This window comes from Hyla sarda, unplaced genomic scaffold (assembly GCF_029499605.1).
Source record: "Hyla sarda isolate aHylSar1 unplaced genomic scaffold, aHylSar1.hap1 scaffold_1230, whole genome shotgun sequence".
Taxonomy (NCBI): Eukaryota; Metazoa; Chordata; class Amphibia; order Anura; family Hylidae; genus Hyla; species Hyla sarda.
Genome location: NW_026607851.1, coordinates 74832 through 96506, shown reverse-complemented (window position 1 = coordinate 96506; position 21675 = coordinate 74832). Strand labels below are relative to the sequence as shown.

General features: G+C 43.4%; 1 protein-coding gene across 1 annotated transcript; it reads right to left on the bottom strand.

The window, feature by feature from the left end:
- Positions 1–207: 207 nt before the first annotated feature.
- On the bottom strand, positions 208–2244 carry LOC130303512 (golgin subfamily A member 6-like protein 2). Its single transcript, XM_056551827.1, has 3 exons — positions 2220–2244; positions 1090–1542; positions 208–1030 (listed from the first exon to the last, which is right to left on the bottom strand). The coding sequence occupies exons 1-3, from the start codon at positions 2242–2244 to the stop codon at positions 354–356; spliced, it is 1155 nt and encodes a 384-aa protein (XP_056407802.1). The 3' UTR covers positions 208–353.
- Positions 2245–21675: the final 19431 nt, after the last annotated feature.

The window sequence follows — 21675 nt, the reverse complement described above, 5'->3', positions numbered from 1 at the left end:
CTCCAGCTCTGGCTTCATCATCTCCAGCTCTGCCTTCTTCATCATCTCCAGCTCCAACTTCTTCATCATCTCCAGCTCCACCTTCTTCATCATCTCCAGCTCCACCTTCTTCATCATCACCATCATCTTCAGCTCCACCATCATCTTCAGCTCCACCTTCTTCATCATCACTACAGTCTCCTGCTCCACCTTCTTCATCATCTCTATCTTCTTCATCACGAACATCATCTCCAGCTCCACCTTCATCATCACCATCATCTCCAGCTCCACCTTCTTCATCATCACTACAGTCTCCTGCTCCACCTTCTTCATCAATCATCACCATCTCCATCTTCTTCATCACCAACATCATCTCAAGCTCCACCTTCTTCATCATCACCATCATTTCCAGCTCCACCTTCTTCATCATCACCACCATCTCCAGTTTCACCTTCATCATCACCACCTCCACCTTCATCATCTCCAGCTCCACCTTCATCATCAGCATCATTTCCAGCTCCACCATCTCCAGCTTCACCTTCATCATCACCATAATTTCCAGCTCCACCTTCTTCATCATCACCACCATCTTCAGATCCACCTTTTTCATCATCTACAGCTCCACCTTCTTCATCATCACCATCATCTCCAGATCCACCTTCTTCATCATCCGCATCATTTCCAGCTCCACCATCTCCAGCTTCACCTTCATCATCCCCATCATTTCCAGCTCCACCTTCTTCATCATCATCATCACCACCATCTTCAGCTCCACCTTTTTCATTATAACAATCATCTACAGCTCCACCTTCTTCATCATCTCCAGCTCTGCCTTCTTCATCATCTCCAGCTCCACCTTCTTCATCATCTCCAGCTTTACCTTCTTCATCATCACCATCATCTCCAGCTCCACCTTCTTCATCATCACCATCATCTTCAGCTCCACCTTCTTCATTATCATCTCCAGCTCCACCTTCTTCATCATCACCATCATCTTCAGCTCCACCATCATCTTCAGCTCCACCTTCTTCATTATCATCTCCAGCTCCACCTTCTTCATCATCACATCATCTTCAGCTCCACCTTCTTCATTATCATCTCCAGCTCCACCTTCTTCATCATCACCATCATCTTCAGCTCCACCATCATCTTCAGCTCCACCTTCTTCATTATCATCTCCAGCTCCACCTTCTTCATCATCACCATCATCTTCAGCTCCACCATCATCTTCAGCTCCACCTTCTTCATTATCATCTCCAGCTCCACCTTCTTCATCATCACCATCATCTTCAGCTCCACCATCATCTTCAGCTCCACCGTTCTTCATTATCATCTCCAGCTCCACCTTCTTCATCATCACCATCCTCTTCAGCTCCACCATCATCTTCAGCTCCACCTTCTTCATTATCATCTCCAGCTCCACCTTCTTCATCATCACATCATCTTCAGCTCCACCTTCTTCATTATCATCTCCAGCTCCACCTTCTTCATCATCACCATCATCTTCAGCTCCACCATCATCTTCAGCTCCACCTTCTTCATTATCATCTCCAGCTCCACCTTCTTCATCATCACATCATCTTCAGCTCCACCTTCTTCATTATCATCTCCAGCTCCACCTTCTTCATCACTACAACATTTAGCACCATTATGTATACAAATTCATGTGAGGAGTGGAGAAAACTCTGCCCCAACTATTCCCTAAAGTTCTGAAAGCCCAGCTAGGGTCACCCTCCCCACCAAATCTGCAGGTGTTCTGTGTTAATGTAAATGAGGGAATGTAAGTGACCAGTCAATGTGGGGACAACTGTAGAGGAGATCAGTGGGGTGTTCAGGGATTTTCAGGGGTCACCTCTAAACTATCTGATATCATAGTATGATTACATGTCTCCAGACCACTTACACCAATGCTTCTCAGACTGAGGAGCCCCCTTATGGTTGTTAACGTCAATTTTCACAAACTGCACTATAAGTTGCACTGCCCTTTTCCTAGTTCCAACAATCTCTGGTTTAGAAACTTAAGTGACCAATTCTGGAATTATTTCAACGTTGTACAGAGTTTGAGACAACTGAAAGGTAGACTGAGAAATATATGAAATTTCAGCATAGACTTCCACTACAGATGGTGAGTCCCCATGTATCCCCTAGTTCCATCTGGTGAGTCCCCAGGTATCCCCTATTTCTGTCCGGTGAGGCCTTGGGTATCCCCTAAGTCCGTCCGGTGAGGCCATGGGTATCACCTAGGTCTGTCTGGTGAGCCCCCATGTATCACCTAGTTCTGTCCGGTAAGGCCCTGAGTTTCACCTGGTTCCATCCAATTAGGCCCTGGGTTTCACCTAGTTCTGTCTGGTGAGGCCCCAGGTATCCCCTAAGTCCGTCAATGAGGTCCCCATGTATCCTCTAGGTCTGGTGAGGCCCGGGTATTCCCTAGGTCCATCTGGTGAGACTTCATATGTATCCCCTAGGTCCGTCTGATGAGACTTCATATGTATCCCCCAGGTCCGTCTGATGAGACTTCATATGTATCCCCTAGGTCCGTCTGATGAGACTTCATATGTATCCCCCAGGTCCATCTGGTGAGACTCCATGTATCCCCCAGGTCCATCTGGTGAGACTCCATGTATCCCCCAGGTCCTTCTGGTGAGACTCCATGTATCCCCCAGGTCCATCTGGTGAGACTCCATGTATCCCCCAGGTCCATCTGGTGAGACTCCATGTATCCCCCAGGTCCATCTGGTGAGACTCCATGTATCCCCTAGGTCCATCTGGTGAGACTCCATATGTATCCCCCAGGTCCGTCTGGTAAGGCCCCCATGTATCCCCTAAGTCCGTCAATGAGGCCCCCATGTATCCCCTAGGTCCGTCTGGTGAGACACCATATGTATCCCCCAGGTCCGTCCGGTGAGACTCCATGTATCCCCCTAGGTCAGTCTGAGACTCCATATGTATCCCCTAGGTCCGCCTGGTGAGACTCCAGTAGAAAAGAAGCCCTGGCCTACATCCGCCCTGGTGTACCCACTTGTATCAGTCTGTAACTAATGGCCCGTCTGGTCACTGATAAAGAATGATGTCTGTGCTCTGTCCTTGTGTCACTTTTCGGTGCTCCATTAGGCCCCCATTAAATACAGCACTATAGTAAGATGTTAAAGTCTAATAAAACATTATAAAAGTATTAAAGTACTTTATTAATGCCAGAAAAAACACCAGCACAAAATGTCACAAACAAAAAAACTCCAAAATCACTGGAAATGCCTGGTGTGTGAACGAGGTCAAAGCTGATGCTGCTCCTCTCCATTAAGACAGGTGAACTGTGGCCCCCAGAGCCGTGTATGGAGTGGCCCCCAGAACTGTGTGCGGAGTGGCCCCCAGAGAGCTGTTCTTTTGCCCTTTCTGCTGGATGTAGAAAGTGACTTTCATCTTTAAATTCTTTTTTGTGGACTTTGTTTTCCGCTTTTCTCTTGGTTTCCATCTTTATTTCTCAGACATGTAATTTCTCTATCCCAGTAAAGTGAAGTTCTGCAGAGGAGACGCCTCCAGCGGTGACAGAACGTCCAGCAGATAAATGTGTCCGGGATCTGAATTGCGTCACACGTGCGGATTTCTTCCATTACCTCAGACTTTTTACCAATATGTCCAAATACTTAGATGAAATAAAGAATTTATGTTTGAGGTTATATGGTCCTCATGTTAACCTTAATGTTATGTGATGTTATTTCAGAATGTCCGCCCCTCTGGTCCCTGGAGGGGTGTAATGTTATGTGACGTTACTCCAGAATGTCCGCCCCTCTGGTCCCTGGAGGGGTGTAATGTTATGTGACGTTACTCCATAATGTCCGGTCCCTGGAGGGGTGTAATGTTATGTGACGTTACTCCATAATGTCTGGTCCCTGGAGGGGTGTAATGTTATGTGACGTTACTCCAGAATGTCCGGTCCCTGGAGGGGTGTCATGTTATGTGATGTTACTCCATAATGTCCGCCCCTCTGGTCCCTGGAGGGGTGTAATGTTATGTGACGTTACTCCATAATGTCTGGTCCCTGGAGGGGTGTAATGTTATGTGATGTTACTCCATAATGTCTGGTCCCTGGAGGGGTGTAATGTTATGTGATGTTACTCCATAATGTCCGGTCCCTGGAGGGGTGTAATGTTATGTGATGTTACTCCATAATGTCCGGTCCCTGGAGGGGTGTAATGTTATGTGACGTTACTCCAGAATGTCCGCCCCTCTGGTCCCTGGAGGGGTGTAATGTTATGTGACGTTACTCCATAATGTCTGGTCCCTGGAGGGGTGTAATGTTATGTGACGTTACTCCATAATGTCTGGTCCCTGGAGGGGTGTAATGTTATGTGACGTTACTCCAGAATGTCCGCCCCTCTGGTCCCTGGAGGGGTGTAATGTTATGTGACGTTACTCCATAATGTCTGGTCCCTGGAGGGGTGTAATGTTATGTGATGTTACTCCATAATGTCTGGTCCCTGGAGGGGTGTAATGTTATGTGATGTTACTCCAGAATGTCCGGTCCCTGGAGGGGTGTAATGTTATGTGATGTTACTCCATAATGTCCGGTCCCTGGAGGGGTGTAATGTTATGTGATGTTACTCCATAATGTCTGGTCCCTGGAGGGGTGTAATGTTATGTGACGTTACTCCATAATGTCTGGTCCCTGGAGGGGTGTAATGTTATGTGATGTTACTCCATAATGTCCGGTCCCTGGAGGGGTGTAATGTTATGTGATGTTACTCCATAATGTCTGGTCCCTGGAGGGGTGTAATGTTATGTGACGTTACTCCATAATGTCTGGTCCCTGGAGGGTGTAATGTTATGTGATGTTACTCCATAATGTCCGGTCCCTGGAGGGGTGTAATGTTATGTGATGTTACTCCATAATGTCTGGTCCCTGGAGGGGTGTAATGTTATGTGACGTTACTACATAATGTCCGGTCCCTGGAGGGGTGTCATGTTATGTGATGTTACTCCATAATGTCCGGTCCCTGGAGGGGTGTAATGTTATGTGACGTTACTCCAGAATGTCCGCCCCTCTGGTCCCTGGAGGGGTGTAATGTTATGTGATGTTACTCCAGAATGTCTGGTCCCTGGAGGGGTGTAATGTTATGTGACGTTACTCCATAATGTCCGGTCCCTGGAGGGGTGTAATGTTATGTGATGTTACTACATAATGTCCGGTCCCTGGAGGGGTGTCATGTTATGTGATGTTACTCCATAATGTCTGGTCCCTGGAGGGGTGTAATGTTATGTGACGTTACTCCAGAATGTCCGCCCCTCTGGTCCCCCGAGGGGTGTAATGTTATGTGATGTTACTCCATAATGTCTGGTCCCTGGAGGGGTGTAATGTTATGTGATGTTACTCCATAATGTCCGGTCCCTGGAGGGGTGTAATGTTATGTGACGTTATTTCAGAATGTCCGCCCCTCTGGTCCCTGGAGGGGTGTAATGTTATGTGACGTTACTCCAGAATGTCCGGTCCCTGGAGGGGTGTAATGTTATGTGACGTTACTCCATAATGTCCGTTCCCTGGAGGGGTGTCATGTTATGTGACGTTACTCCATAATGTCCGCCCCTCTGGTCCCTGGAGGGGTGTAATGTTATGTGACGTTATTTCAGAATGTCCGCCCCTCTGGTCCCTGGAGGGGTGTAATGTTATGTGACGTTACTCCAGAATGTCCGGTCCCTGGAGGGGTGTAATGTTATGTGACGTTACTCCAGAATGTCCGCCCCTCTGGTCCCTGGAGGGGTGTAATGTTATGTGACGTTACTCCATAATGTCCGTTCCCTGGAGGGGTGTCATGTTATGTGACGTTACTCCAGAATGTCCGCCCCTCTGGTCCCTGGAGGGGTGTAATGTTATGTGATGTTACTCCAGAATGTCTGGTCCCTGGAGGGGTGTAATGTTATGTGACGTTACTCCATAATGTCCGGTCCCTGGAGGGGTGTAATGTTATGTGATGTTACTCCAGAATGTCTGGTCCCTGGAGGGGTGTAATGTTATGTGACGTTACTCCATAATGTCCGGTCCCTGGAGGGGTGTCATGTTATGTGATGTTACTCCATAATGTCTGGTCCCTGGAGGGGTGTAATGTTATGTGACGTTACTCCAGAATGTCCGCCCCTCTGGTCCCCCGAGGGGTGTAATGTTATGTGATGTTACTCCATAATGTCTGGTCCCTGGAGGGGTGTAATGTTATGTGATGTTACTCCATAATGTCCGGTCCCTGGAGGGGTGTAATGTTATGTGACGTTATTTCAGAATGTCCGCCCCTCTGGTCCCTGGAGGGGTGTAATGTTATGTGACGTTACTCCAGAATGTCCGCCCCTCTGGTCCCTGGAGGGGTGTAATGTTATGTGACGTTACTCCAGAATGTCCGGTCCCTGGAGGGGTGTAATGTTATGTGATGTTACTCCATAATGTCTGGTCCCTGGAGGGGTGTAATGTTATGTGATGTTACTCCATAATGTCCGGTCCCTGGAGGGGTGTAATGTTATGTGATGTTACTACATAATGTCCGGTCCCTGGAGGGGTGTCATGTTATGTGATGTTACTCCATAATGTCCGGTCCCTGGAGGGGTGTAATGTTATGTGATGTTACTCCATAATGTCCAGTCCCTGGAGGGGTGTAATGTTATGTGATGTTACTCCATAATGTCTGGTCCCTGGAGGGGTGTAATGTTATGTGATGTTACTCCATAATGTCCGGTCCCTGGAGGGGTGTAATGTTATGTGACGTTATTTCAGAATGTCCGCCCCTCTGGTCCCTGGAGGGGTGTAATGTTATGTGACGTTACTCCAGAATGTCCGCCCCTCTGGTCCCTGGAGGGGTGTAATGTTATGTGACGTTACTCCAGAATGTCCGGTCCCTGGAGGGGTGTAATGTTATGTGATGTTACTCCATAATGTCTGGTCCCTGGAGGGGTGTAATGTTATGTGATGTTACTCCATAATGTCCGGTCCCTGGAGGGGTGTAATGTTATGTGATGTTACTACATAATGTCCGGTCCCTGGAGGGGTGTCATGTTATGTGATGTTACTCCATAATGTCTGGTCCCTGGAGGGTGTAATGTTATGTGATGTTACTCCATAATGTCCGGTCCCTGGAGGGATGTAATGTTATGTGACGTTACTCCATAATGTCTGGTCCCTGGAGGGGTGTAATGTTATGTGATGTTACTCCATAATGTCTGGTCCCTGGAGGGGTGTAATGTTATGTGATGTTACTCCATAATGTCCGGTCCCTGGAGGGGTGTAATGTTATGTGATGTTACTACATAATGTCCGGTCCCTGGAGGGGTGTCATGTTATGTGATGTTACTCCATAATGTCCGGTCCCTGGAGGGGTGTAATGTTATGTGATGTTACTCCATAATGTCCAGTCCCTGGAGGGGTGTAATGTTATGTGATGTTACTCCATAATGTCTGGTCCCTGGAGGGGTGTAATGTTATGTGATGTTACTCCATAATGTCCGGTCCCTGGAGGGGTGTAATGTTATGTGACGTTACTCCAGAATGTCCGGTCCCTGGAGGGGTGTAATGTTATGTGATGTTACTCCATAATGTCTGGTCCCTGGAGGGGTGTAATGTTATGTGATGTTACTCCATAATGTCCGGTCCCTGGAGGGGTGTAATGTTATGTGATGTTACTACATAATGTCCGGTCCCTGGAGGGGTGTCATGTTATGTGATGTTACTCCATAATGTCTGGTCCCTGGAGGGGTGTAATGTTATGTGATGTTACTCCATAATGTCCGGTCCCTGGAGGGGTGTAATGTTATGTGACGTTACTCCAGAATGTCCGGTCCCTGGAGGGGTGTAATGTTATGTGATGTTACTCCATAATGTCTGGTCCCTGGAGGGGTGTAATGTTATGTGATGTTACTCCATAATGTCCGGTCCCTGGAGGGGTGTAATGTTATGTGATGTTACTACATAATGTCCGGTCCCTGGAGGGGTGTCATGTTATGTGATGTTACTCCATAATGTCTGGTCCCTGGAGGGTGTAATGTTATGTGATGTTACTCCATAATGTCCGGTCCCTGGAGGGATGTAATGTTATGTGACGTTACTCCATAATGTCTGGTCCCTGGAGGGGTGTAATGTTATGTGATGTTACTCCATAATGTCTGGTCCCTGGAGGGGTGTAATGTTATGTGATGTTACTCCATAATGTCCGGTCCCTGGAGGGGTGTAATGTTATGTGATGTTACTACATAATGTCCGGTCCCTGGAGGGGTGTCATGTTATGTGATGTTACTCCATAATGTCCGGTCCCTGGAGGGGTGTAATGTTATGTGATGTTACTCCATAATGTCCAGTCCCTGGAGGGGTGTAATGTTATGTGATGTTACTCCATAATGTCTGGTCCCTGGAGGGGTGTAATGTTATGTGATGTTACTCCATAATGTCCGGTCCCTGGAGGGGTGTAATGTTATGTGACGTTATTTCAGAATGTCCGCCCCTCTGGTCCCTGGAGGGGTGTAATGTTATGTGACGTTACTCCAGAATGTCCGCCCCTCTGGTCCCTGGAGGGGTGTAATGTTATGTGACGTTACTCCAGAATGTCCGGTCCCTGGAGGGGTGTAATGTTATGTGATGTTACTCCATAATGTCTGGTCCCTGGAGGGGTGTAATGTTATGTGATGTTACTCCATAATGTCCGGTCCCTGGAGGGGTGTAATGTTATGTGATGTTACTACATAATGTCCGGTCCCTGGAGGGGTGTCATGTTATGTGATGTTACTCCATAATGTCTGGTCCCTGGAGGGTGTAATGTTATGTGATGTTACTCCATAATGTCCGGTCCCTGGAGGGGTGTAATGTTATGTGATGTTACTCCATAATGTCCGGTCCCTGGAGGGGTGTAATGTTATGTGATGTTACTACATAATGTCCGGTCCCTGGAGGGGTGTCATGTTATGTGATGTTACTCCATAATGTCCGGTCCCTGGAGGGATGTAATGTTATGTGACGTTACTCCATAATGTCTGGTCCCTGGAGGGGTGTAATGTTATGTGATGTTACTCCATAATGTCCGGTCCCTGGAGGGATGTAATGTTATGTGATGTTACTCCATAATGTCCGGTCCCTGGAGGGGTGTAATGTTATGTGACGTTACTCCATAATGTCCGGTCCCTGGAGGGATGTAATGTTATGTGACGTTACTCCATAATGTCTGTGCCCGGGAGGGGTGTAATGTTATGTGATGTTACTCCATAATGTCTGGTCCCTGGAGGGGTGTAATGTTATGTGACGTTACTCCATAATGTCCGGTCCCTGGAGGGGTGTCATGTAATGTGACGTTACTCCATAATGTCCGGTCCCTGGAGGGGTGTAATGTTATGTGACGTTACTCCATAATGTCCGGTCCCTGGAGGGGTGTCATGTAATGTGACGTTACTCCATAATGTCTGGTCCCTGGAGGGGTGTAATGTTATGTGATGTTACTCCATAATGTCCGGTCCCTGGAGGGGTATAATGTTATGTGACGTTACTCCATAATGTCCGGTCCCTGGAGGGGTGTAATGTTATGTGATGTTACTACATAATGTCCGGTCCCTGGAGGGGTGTCATGTTATGTGATGTTACTCCATAATGTCCGGTCCCTGGAGGGGTGTAATGTTATGTGACGTTACTCCAGAATGTCCGCCCCTCTGGTCCCCCGAGGGGTGTAATGTTATGTGATGTTACTCCATAATGTCTGGTCCCTGGAGGGGTGTAATGTTATGTGATGTTACTCCATAATGTCCGGTCCCTGGAGGGGTGTAATGTTATGTGACGTTATTTCAGAATGTCCGCCCCTCTGGTCCCTGGAAGGGTGTAATGTTATGTGACGTTACTCCAGAATGTCCGCCCCTCTGGTCCCTGGAGGGGTGTAATGTTATGTGACGTTACTCCAGAATGTCCGGTCCCTGGAGGGGTGTAATGTTATGTGATGTTACTCCAGAATGTCCGGTCCCTGGAGGGGTGTAATGTTATGTGACGTTACTCCATAATGTCCGGTCCCTGGAGGGGTGTAATGTTATGTGATGTTACTCCATAATGTCTGGTCCCTGGAGGGGTGTAATGTTATGTGATGTTACTCCATAATGTCCGGTCCCTGGAGGGGTGTAATGTTATGTGATGTTACTACATAATGTCCGGTCCCTGGAGGGGTGTAATGTTATGTGATGTTACTACATAATGTCCGGTCCCTGGAGGGGTGTCATGTTATGTGATGTTACTCCATAATGTCTGGTCCCTGGAGGGTGTAATGTTATGTGACGTTACTCCAGAATGTCCGGTCCCTGGAGGGGTGTAATGTTATGTGATGTTACTCCAGAATGTCCGGTCCCTGGAGGGGTGTAATGTTATGTGACGTTACTCCATAATGTCCGGTCCCTGGAGGGGTGTAATGTTATGTGATGTTACTCCATAATGTCTGGTCCCTGGAGGGGTGTAATGTTATGTGATGTTACTCCATAATGTCCGGTCCCTGGAGGGGTGTAATGTTATGTGATGTTACTACATAATGTCCGGTCCCTGGAGGGGTGTAATGTTATGTGACGTTATTTCAGAATGTCCGCCCCTCTGGTCCCTGGAGGGGTGTAATGTTATGTGACGTTACTCCAGAATGTCCGCCCCTCTGGTCCCTGGAGGGGTGTAATGTTATGTGACGTTACTCCAGAATGTCCGCCCCTCTGGTCCCTGGAGGGGTGTAATGTTATGTGACGTTACTCCAGAATGTCTGGTCCCTGGAGGGGTGTAATGTTATGTGACGTTACTCCAGAATGTCCGGTCCCTGGAGGGGTGTAATGTTATGTGATGTTACTCCATGATGTCCGGTCCCTGGAGGGGTGTAATGTTATGTGACGTTACTCCATAATGTCCGGTCCCTGGAGGGGTGTAATGTTATGTGATGTTACTCCATAATGTCCGGTCCCTGGAGGGTGTAATGTTATGTGACGTTACTCCATAATGTCTGGTCCCCGGAGGGGTGTAATGTTATGTGATGTTATTTCAGAATGTCCGGTCCCTGGAGGGGTGTAATGTTATGTGACGTTACTCCATAATGTCCGGTCCCTGGAGGGGTGTAATGTTATGTGATGTTATTTCAGAATGTCCGGTCCCTGGAGGGTGTAATGTTATGTGACGTTACTCCATAATGTCCGGTCCCTGGAGGGGTGTAATGTTATGTGATGTTACTCCATAATGTCCGGTCCCTGGAGGGTGTAATGTTATGTGACGTTACTCCATAATGTCTGGTCCCCGGAGGGGTGTAATGTTATGTGATGTTATTTCAGAATGTCCGGTCCCTGGAGGGGTGTAATGTTATGTGACGTTACTCCATAATGTCCGGTCCCTGGAGGGGTGTAATGTTATGTGATGTTATTTCAGAATGTCCGGTCCCTGGAGGGGTGTAATGTTATGTGACGTTACTCCATAATGTCCGGTCCCCGGAGGGGTGTCATGTTATGTGACGTTACTCCATAATGTCTGGTCCCTGGAGGGGTGTAATGTTATGTGATGTTACTCCATAATGTCCGGTCCCTGGAGGGGTGTAATGTTATGTGACGTTACTCCATAATGTCCGGTCCCTGGAGGGATGTAATGTTATGTGACGTTACTCCATAATGTCTGTGCCCTGGAGGGGTGTAATGTTATGTGACGTTACTCCATAATGTCTGGTCCCTGGAGGGGTGTAATGTTATGTGACGTTACTCCATAATGTCCGGTCCCTGGAGGGATGTAATGTTATGTGACGTTACTCCATAATGTCCGGTCCCTGGAGGGATGTAATGTTATGTGACGTTACTCCATAATGTCCGGTCCCTGGAGGGATGTAATGTTATGTGATGTTACTCCATAATGTCCGGTCCCTGGAGGGATGTAATGTTATGTGACGTTACTCCATAATGTCTGTGCCCGGGAGGGGTGTCATGTAATGTGACGTTACTCCATAATGTCCGGTCCCTGGAGGGGTGTAATGTTATGTGACGTTACTCCATAATGTCCGGTCCCTGGAGGGATGTAATGTTATGTGACGTTACTCCATAATGTCTGTGCCCGGGAGGGGTGTCATGTAATGTGACGTTACTCCATAATGTCCGGTCCCTGGAGGGGTGTAATGTTATGTGACGTTACTCCATAATGTCCGGTCCCTGGAGGGGTGTAATGTTATGTGACGTTACTCCATAATGTCCGGTCCCTGGAGGGGTGTAATGTTATGTGACGTTACTCCATAATGTCCGGTCCCTGGAGGGGTGTAATGTTATGTGACGTTACTCCATAATGTCCGGTCCCTGGAGGGGTGTAATGTTATGTGACGTTACTCCATAATGTCCGGTCCCTGGAGGGGTGTAATGTTATGCGATGTTACTCCATAATGTCCGGTCCCTGGAGGGGTATAATGTTATGCGATGTTACTCCATAATGTCTGGTCCCTGGAGGGGTGTAATGTTATGTGACGTTACTCCATAATGTCTGGTCCCTGGAGGGGTGTAATGTTATGTGACGTTACTCCATAATGTCTGGTCCCTGGAGGGGTGTCATGTTATGTGACGTTACTCCATAATGTCTGGTCCCTGGAGGGGTGTCATGTTATGTGACGTTACTCCATAATGTCCGGTCCCTGGAGGGGTGTCATGTTATGTGATGTTACTCCATAATGTCCGGTCCCTGGAGGGGTGTAATGTTATGTGATGTTACTCCATAATGTCTGGTCCCCGGAGGGGTGTAATGTTATGTGATGTTACTCCATAATGTCTGGTCCCTGGAGGGGTGTCATGTTATGTGACGTTACTCCATAATGTCTGGTCCCTGGAGGGGTGTAATGTTATGTGACGTTACTCCATAATGTCTGGTCCCCGGAGGGGTGTCATGTTATGTGACGTTACTCCATAATGTCCGGTCCCCGGAGGGGTGTAATGTTATGTGACGTTACTCCATAATGTCCGGTCCCTGGAGGGGTGTAATGTTATGTGACGTTACTCCATAATGTCCGGTCCCTGGAGGGGTGTAATGTTATGTGACGTTACTCCATAATGTCCGGTCCCTGGAGGGGTATAATGTTATGTGACGTTATTTCAGAATGTCCGCCCCTCTGGTCCCTGGAGGGGTGTAATGTTATGTGACGTTACTCCAGAATGTCCGCCCCTCTGGTCCCTGGAGGGGTGTAATGTTATGTGATGTTACTCCATAATGTCCGGTCCCTGGAGGGGTGTAATGTTATGTGACGTTACTCCAGAATGTCCGCCCCTCTGGTCCCTGGAGGGGTGTAATGTTATGTGACGTTACTCCAGAATGTCCGCCCCTCTGGTCCCTGGAGGGGTATAATGTTATGTGATGTTACTCCATAATGTCCGGTCCCTGGAGGGGTGTAATGTTATGTGATGTTACTCCATAATGTCCGGTCCCTGGAGGGGTGTAATGTTATGTGATGTTACTCCATAATGTCTGGTCCCTGGAGGGGTGTAATGTTATGTGACGTTACTCCATAATGTCCGGTCCCTGGAGGGGTGTAATGTTATGTGACGTTACTCCATAATGTCCGGTCCCCGGAGGGGTGTCATGTTATGTGATGTTACTCCAGAATGTCCGGTCCCTGGAGGGGTGTAATGTTATGTGATGTTACTCCATAATGTCCGGTCCCTGGAGGGGTATAATGTTATGTGATGTTACTCCATAATGTCCGGTCCCTGGAGGGGTGTAATGTTATGTGATGTTACTCCATAATGTCCGGTCCCCGGAGGGGTGTAATGTTATGTGATGTTACTCCATAATGTCCGGTCCCTGGAGGGGTATAATGTTATGTGATGTTACTCCATAAAGTCCGGTCCCTGGAGGGGTGTAATGTTATGTGATGTTACTCCATAATGTCCGGTCCCTGGAGGGGTGTAATGTTATGTGATGTTACTCCATAATGTCCGGTCCCTGGAGGGGTGTAATGTTATGTGACGTTACTCCATAATGTCCGGTCCCTGGAGGGGTGTAATGTTATGTGATGTTACTCCATAATGTCCGGTCCCTGGAGGGGTGTAATGTTATGTGATGTTACTCCATAATGTCCGGTCCCTGGAGGGGTGTAATGTTATGTGACGTTACTCCATAATGTCTGGTCCCTGGAGGGGTGTAATGTTATGTGATGTTACTCCATAATGTCCGGTCCCTGGAGGGGTGTAATGTTATGTGATGTTACTCCATAATGTCCGGTCCCTGGAGGGGTGTAATGTTATGTGATGTTACTCCATAATGTCCGGTCCCTGGAGGGGTGTCATGTTATGTGATGTTACTCCATAATGTCCGGTCCCTGGAGGGGTGTCATGTTATGTGATGTTACTCCATAATGTCTGGTCCCTGGAGGGGTGTAATGTTATGTGACGTTACTCCATAATGTCTGGTCCCTGGAGGGGTGTAATGTTATGTGATGTTACTCCATAATGTCCGGTCCCTGGAGGGGTGTAATGTTATGTGACGTTACTCCATAATGTCTGGTCCCTGGAGGGGTGTAATGTTATGTGATGTTACTCCATAATGTCCGGTCCCTGGAGGGGTGTAATGTTATGTGATGTTACTCCATAATGTCCGGTCCCTGGAGGGGTGTAATGTTATGTGATGTTACTCCATAATGTCCGGTCCCTGGAGGGGTGTAATGTTATGTGATGTTACTCCATAATGTCCGGTCCCTGGAGGGGTGTAATGTTATGTGATGTTACTCCATAATGTCCGGTCCCTGGAGGGGTGTAATGTTATGTGATGTTACTCCATAATGTCTGGTCCCTGGAGGGGTGTAATGTTATGTGACGTTACTCCAGAATGTCCGCCCCTCTGGTCCCCCGAGGGGTGTAATGTTATGTGATGTTACTCCATAATGTCCGGTCCCTGGAGGGGTGTAATGTTATGTGACGTTACTCTTGTGGTGGCGGATGAGAGGAAACTGTCTTGTCGGGGTGTAGGGTATTTAGGGTGTTGCTGTTCGGGATGATAAAGGGCGCTGTTAACCCTTGTCACTCGTAACGCCAGGGTGAGGGTTGAATACTGTAATCTTTATAGGCCTATTGCCACCCTTCCCAAGAGCAATAGGTGATGCAGAAATAAAGGATTGTCCACAACCGCTGGTAACTGAAAACTTGCAGGAACTTTTACTGAAGAATTTCTGTACATGCAGCAATAGTAACAGTCTCTATAGATCAGCTGATCAGCGATTGACAGTCGGTTGGGATCAGATAAGCCCAATTTAGCTTCTTAGGGATTGTATAGCAGAGATCCGCTGGATTTAGGGGAGTTATTAGATCCAGGCTTTGGCCTAGTAAATCGTCTTGTAAGCTGCGGAGGACCTACCTCATCCAGAGTCAGCAAGAGAGCGATCAAGATGGCGCAGCTCCCTTATATGGGCGGGGGCCGGACATTTTGGATTGGTCTGTAACGACTGTCACTCACCGTAACAGGGCATTGTGGGTGAAAACGTCACGGGAACCTCCAAAGGTCCTAAAACAAAACCATAGAGTTCTAATCTAATCACATGACCCGCAGGTCCTGCAACGCTCCGAACAGGTAGATAACCAAATATATACATGTTTATTCAGTGTTATACACAGTAATCATATACAGAAGTGTTATATACAGTCATCATATACAGCAGTGTTATATACAGTCATCATATACAGCAGTGTTATATACAGTCATCATATACAGCAGTGTTATATACAGTCATCATATACAGCAGTGTTATATACAGTCATCATATACAGCAGTGTTATATACAGTCATCATATACAGCAGTGTTATATACAGTCATCATATACAGCAGTGTTATATACAGTCATCAAGTACAGCAGTGTTATATACAGTCATCATATACAGCAGTGTTATATACAGTCATCATATACAGCAGTGTTATATACAGTCATCATATACAGCAGTGTTATATACAGTCATCATATACAGCAGTGTTATATACAGTAATCATATACAGCAGTGTTATATACAGTCATCATATACAGCAGTGTTATATACAGTCATCATATACAGCAGTGTTATATACAGTCATCATATACAGCAGTGTTATATACAGTCATCATATACAGCAGTGTTATATACAGTAATCATATACAGCAGTGTTATATACAGTCATCATATACAGCAGTGTTATATACAGTCATCATATACAGCAGTGTTATATACAGTCATCATATACAGCAGTGTTATATACAGTCATCATATACAGCAGTGTTATATACAGTCATCATATACAGCAGTGTTATATACAGTCATCATGTACAGCAGTGTTATATACAGTCATCAAGTACAGCAGTGTTATATACAGTCATCATGTACAGCAGTGTTATATACAGTCATCAAGTACAGCAGTGTTATATACAGTCATCATATACAGCAGTGTTATACACAGTCATCATATACAGCAGTGTTATATACAGTATTCATATACAGCAGTGTTATACACAGTCATCATATACAGCAGTGTTATATACAGTATTCATATACAGCAGTGTTATACACAGTCATCATATACAGCAGTGTTATATACAGTCATCATATACAGCAGTGTTATATACAGTCATCATATACAGCAGTGTTATATACAGTCATATACAGCAGTGTTATATACAGTCATCATATACAGCAGTGTTATATACAGTCATCATATACAGCAGTGTTATATACAGTCATATACAGCAGTGTTATATACAGTAATCATATACAGCAATGTTATATACAGTAATCATATACAGCAGTGTTATATACAGTCATATACAGCAGTGTTATATACAGTCATCATATACAGCAGTGTTATATACAGTCATCATATACAGCAGTGTTATATACAGTCATCATATACAGCAGTGTTATATACAGTAATCATATACAGCAGTGTTATATACAGTCATATACAGCAGTGTTATATACAGTAATCATATACAGCAGTGTTATATACAGTATTTATATACAGCAGTGTTATATACAGTCATCATATACAGCAGTGTTATATACAGTCATCATGTACAGCAGTGTTATATACAGTCATCATATACAGCAGTGTTATATACAGTCATCATATACAGCAGTGTTATATACAGTCATCATATACAGCAGTGTTATATACGGTCATCATATACAGCAGTGTTATATACAGTCATCATATACAGCAGTGTTATATACAGTCATCATATACAGCAGTGTTATATACAGTCATCATATACAGCAGTGTTATATACAGTCATATACAGCAGTGTTATATACAGTCATCATATACAGCAGTGTTATATACTGTCATCATATACAGCAGTGTTATATACAGTCATATACAGCAGTGTTATATACAGTCATCATATACAGCAGTGTTATACACAGTCATCATATACAGCAGTGTTATACACAGTCATCATATACAGCAGTGTTATATACAGTCATCATATACAGCAGTGTTATATACAGTCATCATATACAGCAGTGTTATATACAGTCATCATATACAGCAGTGTTATATACAGTCATATACAGCAGTGTTATATACAGTCATCATATACAGCAGTGTTATATACAGTCATCATATACAGCAGTGTTATATACAGTCATCATATACAGCAGTGTTATATACAGTCATCATATACAGCAGTGTTATATACAGTCATCATATACAGCAGTGTTATATACAGTCATCATATACAGCAGTGTTATATACAGTCATCATATACAGCAGTGTTATACACAGTCATCATATACAGCAGTGTTATATACAGTCATCATATACAGCAGTGTTATATACAGTCATCATATACAGCAGTGTTATATACAGTCATCATATACAGCAGTGTTATACACAGTCATCATATACAGCAGTGTTATATACAGTCATCATATACAGCAGTGTTATATACAGTCATCATATACAGCAGTGTTATATACAGTCATCATATACAGCAGTGTTATATACAGTCATCATATACAGCAGTGTTATATACAGTCATCATATACAGCAGTGTTATATACAGTCATCATATACAGCAGTGTTATATACAGTCATATACAGCAGTGTTATACACAGTCATCATATACAGCAGTGTTATATACAGTCATCATATACAGCAGTGTTATATACAGTCATATACAGCAGTGTTATATACAGTCATCATATACAGCAGTGTTATATACAGTCATCATATACAGCAGTGTTATATACAGTCATCATGTACAGCAGTGTTATATACAGTCATCATATACAGCAGTGTTATATACAGTCATCAAGTACAGCAGTGTTATATACAGTCATCATATACAGCAGTGTTATACACAGTCATCATATACAGCAGTGTTATATACAGTATTCATATACAGCAGTGTTATATACAGTCATCATATACAGCAGTGTTATATACAGTAATCATATACAGCAGTGTTATATACAGTAATCATATACAGCAGTGTTATATACAGTCATATACAGCAGTGTTATATACAGTAATCACATACAGCAGTGTTATATACAGTCATATACAGCAGTGTTATATACAGTAATCATATACAGCAGTGTTATATACAGTCATATACAGCAGTGTTATATACAGTCATCATATACAGCAGTGTTATATACAGTCATCATATACAGCAGTGTTATATACAGTCATCATATACAGCAGTGTTATATACAGTCATCATATACAGCAGTGTTATATACAGTCATCATATACAGCAGTGTTATATACAGTCATCATATACAGCAGTGTTATATACAGTCATCATATACAGCAGTGTTATACACAGTCATCATATACAGCAGTGTTATATACAGTCATCATATACAGCAGTGTTATATACAGTCATCATATACAGCAGTGTTATATACAGTCATCATATACAGCAGTGTTATATACAGTCATCATATACAGCAGTGTTATATACAGTCATCATATACAGCAGTGTTATATACAGTAATCATATACAGCAGTGTTATATACAGTAATCATATACAGCAGTGTTATATACAGTCATATACAGCAGTGTTATATACAGTAATCACATACAGCAGTGTTATATACAGTCATATACAGCAGTGTTATATACAGTAATCATATACAGCAGTGTTATATACAGTCATCATATACAGCAGTGTTATATACAGTCATCATATACAGCAGTGTTATATACAGTCATCATATACAGCAGTGTTATATACAGTCATCATATACAGCAGTGTTATATACAGTCATCATATACAGCAGTGTTATATACAGTATTTATATACAGCAGTGTTATATACAGTCATCATATACAGTCATCATATACAGCAGTGTTATATACAGTCATCATATACAGCAGTGTTATACACAGTCATCATATACAGCAGTGTTATACACAGTCATCATATACAGCAGTGTTATATACAGTCATCATATACAGCAGTGTTATATACAGTCATCATATACAGCAGTGTTATATACAGTCATCATATACAGCAGTGTTATATACAGTATTCATATACAGCAGTGTTATACACAGTATTCATATACAGCAGTGTTATATACGGTCATCATATACAGCAGTGTTATATACGGTCATCATGTACAGCAGTGTTATACACGGTCATCATGTACAGCAGTGTTATATACAGTAATCATATACAGCAGTGTTATATACAGTCATCATGTACAGCAGTGTTATATACAGTAATCATATACAGCAGTGTTATATACAGTCATCATGTACAGCAGTGTCATATACAGTAATCATATACAGCAGTGTTATATACGGTCATCATATACAGCAGTGTTATACACGGTCATCATGTACAGCAGTGTTATACACGGTCATCATATACAGCAGTGTTATATACAGTAATCATATACAGCAGTGTTATATACAGTCATCATGTACAGCAGTGTTATATACGGTCATCATATACAGCAGTGTTATATACAGTCATCATATACAGCAGTGTTATACACAGTAATCATATACAGCAGTGTTATATACAGTCATCATATACAGCAGTGTTATATACGGTCATCATATACAGCAGTGTTATATACAGTCATCATATACAGCAGTGTTATACACAGTAATCATATACAGCAGTGTTATATACGGTCATCATATACAGCAGTGTTATATACAGTAATCATATACAGCAGTGTTATATACAGTCATCATATACAGCAGTGTTATATACGGTCATCATATACAGCAGTGTTATACACGGTCATCATGTACAGCAGTGTTATATACGGTCATCATATACAGCAGTGTTATACACAGTCATCATATACAGCAGTGTTATATACAGTCATCATATACAGCAGTGTTATATACAGTCATCATATACAGCAGTGTTATATACAGTCATCATATACAGCAGTGTTATATACAGTCATCATGTACAGCAGTGTTATATACAGTCATCAAGTACAGCAGTGTTATATACAGTCATCATATACAGCAGTGTTATACACAGTCATCATATACAGCAGTGTTATATACAGTATTCATATACAGCAGTGTTATATACAGTCATCATATACAGCAGTGTTATATACAGTAATCATATACAGCAGTGTTATATACAGTCATATACAGCAGTGTTATATACAGTAATCACATACAGCAGTGTTATATACAGTCATATACAGCAGTGTTATATACAGTCGTCATATACAGCAGTGTTATATACAGTAATCATATACAGCAGTGTTATATACAGTCATCATATACAGCAGTGTTATATACAGTCATCATATACAGCAGTGTTATATACAGTCATCATATACAGCAGTGTTATATACAGTCATCATATACAGCAGTGTTATATACAGTCATCATATACAGCAGTGTTATATACAGTATTTATATACAGCAGTGTTATATACAGTCATCATATACAGTCATCATATACAGCAGTGTTATATACAGTCATCATATACAGCAGTGTTATACACAGTCATCATATACAGCAGTGTTATACACAGTCATCATATACAGCAGTGTTATATACAGTCATCATATACAGCAGTGTTATATACAGTCATCATATACAGCAGTGTTATATACAGTAATCATATACAGCAGTGTTATATACAGTCATCATATACAGCAGTGTTATATACAGTCATCATATACAGCAGTGTTATACACAGTCATCATATACAGCAGTGTTATATACAGTCATCATATACAGCAGTGTTATATACAGTCATCATATACAGCAGTGTTATATACAGTAATCATATACAGCAGTGTTATATACAGTCATCATATACAGCAGTGTTATATACAGTCATCATATACAGCAGTGTTATACACAGTATTCATATACAGCAGTGTTATATACAGTCATCATATACAGCAGTGTTATATACGGTCATCATGTACAGCAGTGTTATACACGGTCATCATATACAGCAGTGTTATATACAGTCATATACAGCAGTGTTATACACAGTCATCATATACAGCAGTGTTATATACAGTCATCATATACAGCAGTGTTATACACAGTAATCATATACAGCAGTGTTATATACAGTCATCATATACAGCAGTGTTATATACAGTCATCATATACAGCAGTGTTATACACGGTCATCATGTACAGCAGTGTTATATACGGTCATCATATACAGCAGTGTTATACACAGTCATCATATACAGCAGTGTTATATACAGTCATCATATACAGCAGTGTTATATACAGTCATCAT